This window comes from Enhydra lutris, unplaced genomic scaffold (assembly GCF_002288905.1).
Source record: "Enhydra lutris kenyoni isolate GAN:26980312 unplaced genomic scaffold, ASM228890v2 scaffoldscaffold25, whole genome shotgun sequence".
Lineage (NCBI taxonomy): Eukaryota > Metazoa > Chordata > Mammalia > Carnivora > Mustelidae > Enhydra > Enhydra lutris.
This window is the reverse complement of record NW_019154109.1, coordinates 6,459,861-6,466,996: the sequence shown is the minus strand read 5'-3', so window position 1 is coordinate 6,466,996 and position 7,136 is coordinate 6,459,861. Positions and strand designations below refer to the sequence as shown.

General features: G+C 58.2%; 1 protein-coding gene across 1 annotated transcript; it reads left to right on the top strand.

Moving 5' to 3' along the window:
- The first annotated feature begins 485 nt into the window (after positions 1-485).
- On the top strand, positions 486-7,007 carry LOC111151133 (chitinase 3 like 1). The gene is given in 10 exon segments (XM_022508919.1): positions 486-510; positions 689-718; positions 1,627-1,828; positions 2,352-2,408; positions 3,161-3,311; positions 4,141-4,265; positions 5,178-5,301; positions 5,748-5,930; positions 6,512-6,628; positions 6,867-7,007. Coding segments are annotated over 10 exon segments (1,155 nt in total).
- The last annotated feature ends 129 nt before the right edge of the window (positions 7,008-7,136 follow it).

Sequence of the window (7,136 nt, the reverse complement as noted above, 5' to 3'; positions counted from 1 at the left end):
CCAGCTTTCCACCTGGCCGAGGGCCTGGGTGGAGGGCTGGTGATGCCAACCGAGAGGCAGCCAGAAAAGCCTGGGAACTGCAGGCAGAAAAGTGAGGGGAGGACGGGGGTGGGGGGGTCCAGAAAGCAACAAAGAAGGTGGCTGGGAAGGAGGCTGGGTCACTCACCCAGGAGCCACCAGATCATCAACCCCGTGGGTGGCAGATGCCCCCCAGAGACCTGCCCCAAATTTCCAAAACTCTCCAGGGTTTCTCAATCTTCTGGTGGCTCGCAGTGCTCCTCCCTGGCCACGTCCCAGCCTGTAGTTCCTTCCTTGACACAGCTCAGTTCCTGTAAATGGGATGTCTGGGGGCTCGTGGGAGTGGAAGGGGACAGGTATAAAAAGGAAGCATGAGGCCCTGAGAAGAGGCCCTGTCTCGGCGACTGAACGTAGGAGCTGAGCATCCAGGACCAGGCCACACCAGGGCCCGCTCTTCCACTGCCAGGATGGTGCTAAGGGTGGCTCAGACAGGTCTGGGGGCCGGTCAAGGCCAGCTTGGCTGTGGGTTTTCAGGCTGAAAGGCCCAAACAGGCCAGGGAGCCACAGCACAGAGGCTGTTAACCCCTTGATGGCCCGGGTGGGAGATGGAGCAGCAGAAGGAAGGGCAGGAGGTCCTCGCAGGGGGTTCTGACTCTGGGTTTCTCTTTAGGCTTCGTGGTCCTGGTGCTGCTCCAGAGCTGTAAGTACCCCTCTTTGTGGGGAGGTTGATGCGGAGGAGATCCTGGCAGGGGGGAGAACTCTCCAGTTTCTCCTGTGTGTCAAATGACTCAGAAACAGTAACATTTGTTAAATTGAGGCCGTACGCATATGGATGATTATGATACTATCCTCTATTTTCCTGTGTATTTGAAATTTTTCAAAAGAAAAACCATTCCAAGGCTCTAGTCCACTAAAGGCCTGGACTTGTGGCCTGGTGGGCACCGCAGATGGGCCCAGGGGCAGCGGGGGCAAGCAATGCCCACTGTTCTCCCTCCGTAACTGAGAGGGTGGAAAAGGCTTACTCTGCAGCAGGCGGACTTGGAATGAGGAGAGGAAGAACTTCCTGGTCCGCTGTGATCATGCCCCAGCTTGGGGGACAGGCTGAGGGGGACTGGGGACCGCGCCCCCTCTGGGTGGGTTACAAGTTAGGGACACTCCCAAAGGAAGGCAGAGAAGAAGCAGAGCCTCCCAGATCGATGACCCCCTGCAGGTTCCACGAGGCTCCACTCTGACGGCCAGGGTCTTCTGACACTAACTGTTTGGGGCTGGGTACCTCCTTCTCCTGCCAAGCCACTGCCTCCAGGAAGCCTTTTTTACTTGCACTGAGTCCCCTTTTCCCTTTATTCACCAGCCCCCATGCTCACCACACACAGTGCCCTGTCCTTAGTCTGTGGCATATTCACCCACTGCATTTAATCGTTCAAAACATTTTCAGAATAGGCCTTATTTTCATCAGAAGCAGAGGGAACCAAGACAGCCCCTTGTGTTGAGAAAGCTAACTTGGCTCACATCCCAGCCCCCAGTACACCATCAGGGCTCAGTGCGGGGCTCAGCCAGAGGCCCCTGGCTCCATCCTGGCTCGGGCATCACCCCAGACTTCTTCTCCAGGCTCTGCGTACAAACTGGTCTGTTACTACAGCAGCTGGTCACAGTACAGGGACAGTTTGGGGAGCTGCTTCCCAGATGCCATCGACCCCTTCCTGTGCACCCACGTCATCTACAGCTTCGCCAACATAAGCAACAACGAGATCGACACCTGGGAGTGGAATGATGTCACCCTCTATGACACGCTGAACATGCTCAAGTTAAGGTTGGGCCCCAGGCTGCCAGGATGGGAGGTGGGGGGGAGGGCTAGACGGGCTGGCTGGTCCCAGGGCAGGGTGCCTGGGCTCGGGAAGCTGCGTGATGGTCCCTGGGACCCTGGCTGGGGAATTGGAGGGCCTGGGCTTTGGGGGGGAGCAGGTGACGAGGGCACGTGCTGGGCCATACCCAGTGATGACAGAGGCAGGCTGTAGAGCAAGGCCCGCTGAGCTCCCCTGGGGAAGGGGAGCCCTCTCTCCCCCTAGGGGTGCCTCTTGAGGGAACATGGAAAATACTCATGACCCTATTCTGCCATTTCCTGGCTTCCCCACTCAGGGGAAATAAAAACGGGCAGCCTACCTCAGAGTTACCCGCACCCCCCACCAAAGTCCATGCTTCCTACAACCCTGAATCTCAAGGGTGGGAAAGACCTGCCACCCAATGCTAGAAGCCTGCAGCAGCCGCCCACCCATGGGGCCCATGTTACAATAGCTTCACTCCACCCGGCCCTCCTGCCTCCCTGTGCCCCACAGGAACCCCAACCTGAAGACCCTCTTATCTGTTGGAGGATGGAACTTTGGTTCTCAAAGGTAGGACCCAATCCCCAGAGGATGATGGAACGGGGGAGGAGGCATAGGTCTCTCCTACCCACTGGAGAGGGCCACAGGGGCTGCAGACAGGCTTGGCATGGGGACCCAAATGGTTGTCAGGGGGCACCCCACGTACAGCGAAGAAACCGGAGCCCAGAGAGGGAGGCACACAGTACATTGCCGGTGGGTCTTCTGACTCCCTACAGATGCTCCACTTACTGCCTCTCAGACCTGAGAACACAGAACTTCTGGGAGATACTGCCCTCAGGTCTGGAAGGAGAGAGAGGGAAGGAATGGAAAACTGGGGAGTGTGGAGAGCCTGGGAGCATGCCCTGGGGTGGGTAAGGTTGGAGCAGGCCCAAAAAAGGGGACAAGTCATGGCCCTACTTGCTCCCACTTACTGGGTGATCGCTCGGCATCAGGCACCCCATCCAGCCACGATCACAGGGGAACCCGACAACAGCACCGTGAGACACGTTAATGATCCCCACTTCACCGACAAGGAAACTGAGATGCGGGTTATGACCCTTCCAAGGCTGTTTGGCTAGTGGGCGTGAGTGCAGGGCCTGGAACCCGGGACTGGCCGCTCCAGAGCTCTGCTGAGATGCCTGGAGGTGGGTCCCGTCCCATCCACGCCCTTCTGGAACTTGGGATTCAGGCCCCTACTTCACAGGCCTCAGAAACCCCTTGAGATGCCCGAGACCACCAGCCTGTCCGCGCTGAGCACTCCACTGGGGTGATTCGGGCCCTAGATTTTCCAAAATAGCATCCAAGTCTGGGAGTCGCAGGGCTTTCATCAAGTCGGTGCCACCATTTCTGCGAACCCACGGCTTCGACGGGCTGGACTTGGCCTGGCTCCACCCTGGGCGGAGAGACAAGCACTACTTCACCAGGCTGGTCAAGGTGCTGGCCGTGCGGGGGAAGCGGGGGCGGGAGTGACGTGGGCTGGCTCCAAGGGGTGGCGTGGGCAGGAGCTGTCTTGGGCAGCTGGTCCCCTGAGGGCAGGTGGAGGGGGGTGCTGAGGCCTCCAGGCTGCAGAGTCTGGGGACCCATGGGGGAAGGCCAAACTGGCTTGTCTTGTGACCGTGGTGGGAGGTGCGGTGGGGTCCTTGGAGGCAGAAGGTCACTCAGCAGAGCGCCCACCTAGCGGGGGAGCGGCATTACCCACTGTTTGGTTCCAAACAGATGCCACTCACCAGCACGCACAGCCTTGGGGACACGTGGCCCCCTAGGATAAGGGCAGCCCAAGCATCTCCATGACCGCAGGCGCAGAGGGACTATCTAAACGAATTGTCCACAGCACCAACAGCATTTTAATTTTAAAGACAACTGGATATAAATTTAAAGACCACTTAAATTTTGTGGTCTCCTGTACTGGCATGAACAAAACACAGACTGAAAAACAAATCTTTTCCAACACGATCTGTGGGCCAATGAGGACCACCATCAGTCCTCATGGTCCCTCCCGGGACAGGGAGCAATTGAATACTGATGGGTATGTGTGGGGTGTGGGGACATGACCGGTCCAAGCAGTTTTTTAGGAGAAGGGTGGGTTAGCCCGAAGTGGGACCACCCACTGGCCGCTCTAGCATTCCCCCTAAAACCCAGTCAGGGTGGGGGTTCCCACAGATAGGGAAGATCAATGACATGCTCCGAGACCTCGGCCTCTGTCACAAGGCTCCCTCGCACACAGCCGGGGCCCCTGTCCCTCACCTGCCTCTCTCCCAACCAGGAAATGAAGGCTGAGTTCGCGAGGGAAGCCCAGGAGGAAACAAAGCAGCAGCTGCTGCTCAGTGCCGCTGTGTCCGCGGGGAAGGTGACCATCGACAGTGGCTACGACATCGCCCAGATATCCCAGTGAGTCTCCCGCCCCACCCTGCCCTAGCACTCCATGTGGAGTCACAAGACTGGGTTTCTAGCCCCTTTCTTCCAAAAACTGGGTGTGTGGCCTTGAGCAAGTCCCTTCTGCACTCCATGCCTCAGTCTCTCCGTTTGTCAAATGGGGCACTATAATCCCTGTCCTTCCATTTTCTTTTTTTTTTTTTAAGATTTTATTTATTTATTTGACAGAGAGAGATCACAAGTTGGCAGAGAGGCAGACAGAGAGAGAAGAAGGGAAGCAGGCTCCCCACCGAGCAGAGAGTTCCATGTGGGGCTCAATCCCAGGACGCTGGGATCATGACCTGAGCCGAAAGCAGAGGCTTTAACCCACTGAGCCACCCAGGCACCCCTGTCCTTCCGTTTTCATATGGGATATTGTGTTAATGCGTTGAGAGAGTTTCTCTGAATGCATTTGTGGAAAAGGAAGTAGGAAATGATATACAAAGCAGCCAGCCACCTCGCGGCATTTCCTCTGCTCCAGGCATGCCCCCATCCCCCCCGCCCCACCACCCCGCTAGTCACTGGAGACACAGCGAAGCAGCAATAACACTTTGCATTGCTAGATGCCTCCAGGTGCCTTCACACACGCAGGCGACCCTCCCTTGTCCACAGCTCCTCCTCTCCCAGCCCTCTCCCGCACGTGGAGATGAGCAGTTCACAGCCTCACGGGGCTGATGTCTCAGTGGACTCGAAGACACAGATTTTAGGAAATCCAGCAGGGCATGGCACGGCAGAAGAGGCCAGGCAGCCCGGACAGTGGACCGCAGGGCTCTATGGGGCCTGCCTCGGGGTCGCCTGCCTGCCCTTCTCCCCTCATGCTGGGGTGATGGATGTGAGGCCAAGAGCCGTTCTAATTCCCTGCCTCCCCCTCTGACCTCTCTTCTCCAGACACCTGGACTTCATCAGCCTCATGACCTATGACTTTCACGGAGCCTGGCGTCAGACCACAGGCCATCACAGCCCCCTGTTCTGAGGCCAGATGGATGCGAGCTCCGACAGATTCAACAACGCTGTGAGTGTCTGGAAGGAGAGGCTGGCTGGCCAGGAGGGGGGCCACAGAGACCCGCCACCTGCCAGTGCTCACACACCAACCCTTTGCCCCTCAAGGAGGGCTTATGGGGCCCACTCCGCAGAGGAGGAAACTGAGGCCCAAAATCTGCAAGTGCTCCATGGCGGCAGAAGGGAAGAGGCAGGAGTCTGGTCTAGACCAGCCTTGCACTTGGTGTGTAACCTAAGCCAACCACCTGATTGGCTGCCAATAGTAATAATCACTTCCTGTACCTAAGACTGTTTTTTCGAGAATGCAGCTACAAAATGCATTTTTGACTGCAATTATCAGCTCCCAGAAGGAAGCGAGTCTTAGATGCCAGGCACCCCTGGAGCTCCACCTGTCCAGGCAGTGGGAACTGTCGGGTCTTGCCCCGCAGCCCCGCTGACAGCTCTCCCCTCCCCTCCCAGGACTATGCGGTGGGCTACATGTTGAGGCGGGGGGCCCCAGCGGACAAGCTGGTGATGGGCATCCCGACCTTTGGAAGGAGCTTCACCCTGGCCTCCTCCAATTCCGGTGTGGGAGCCCCAATCTCAGGGCCCGGATTGCCAGGCCTCTTCACCAAGGAGGAAGGGACCCTGGCCTACTATGAGGTATGAGCTAGGGAGAGGACCTGAGGGGGAGCCTCCCACGCCACCCCCTTTTGTTTCTTTGGGAATAAAAACATATATTCTGGGGAACCTAGCACCCTGAGGAGGAGGGAGGGGGAAAGTCAGGCCTCTTGCTACTAAGCCTCCTGCTGGCACACCCGTTCTGCACCGCCAAGCTCCCAGACACCCCTCCGGCCCTAGCTGAGATTTTCCTGCCAGCCCAGGAAAGAGCAATAGCCCAAGGGAGGTTCTTTTTGGACTCTTGCCTCTGCCTCTCCGTATCGCTTCGGTCCAGTCCTTATGTCAGCCCCTCATTTCCCACATCCCTGTTTAAGATGCCAGAGGCAAACCAGAGTCCCCTTCATGCTCTCTGGCTACGGCACCCCCAGAACCCTGGGACATTTGTATCTGGTTTACATACATTAGCATGAGGATTGGGGTCTGGGGGCTAGAGGGATGCCCTGAGCGGGGTGGGGGGTGGTGTGAAGCAAGGGGTTGAAAGAGGTTTGGGGACTGGCCTCTCCCTGGTGACCTGCACCATCTCACCCAGCTCTCCACGCCACCCTGCCCTGTTCTCTGCTCAGATCTGTGACTTCCTCCACCAAGCCACGGTCCACAGACTCAATGACCAGCAGGTCCCCTATGCCACCAAGGGCAACCAGTGGGTGGGGTACGATGACAAAGAGAACGTCCAAAAGAAGGTAAGTTCTCAAGGCCATGTCCCAGGATGAAGAGGGAGAGGGAGCGCCTACTCTGAGCAGCCAGAGTCAGGTCCCCTGCACCCGAGGGCGCCCCATGCTGGGTCATGGGGGAGGGGTGGCTCAGGTCTCGGGTGCCTGCTGTTCCCTCCCGTAGGCAGGGGCCCAGGCAGCATGTTCGCCCCATGCACACTCTGGCCCCGGGAAGCCAGCTCTGCCCCCTCTGGGTCTTCCCTGCCAGGTGCAGTACCTGAGAAACAGGCAGCTGGCCGGCGCCATGGTGTGGGCTCTGGACTTGGATGACTTCCGGGGTGCCTTCTGCAGCACAGGCGTGCACTTCCCTCTCACCAGCGCCATCAAGGACGCGCTCATCGCAGCTTAACCTCTGTCTTGCATACCGTGGGGTTAGGGGGCATCCCTGCTGGCCCAGAGCCTCATAGCCCACCCTGCGGAGTGCCTGACTGAGCCTCAGTCTCCCTCCCTTGGACCCCACGCGGACGGCCACAGAGGA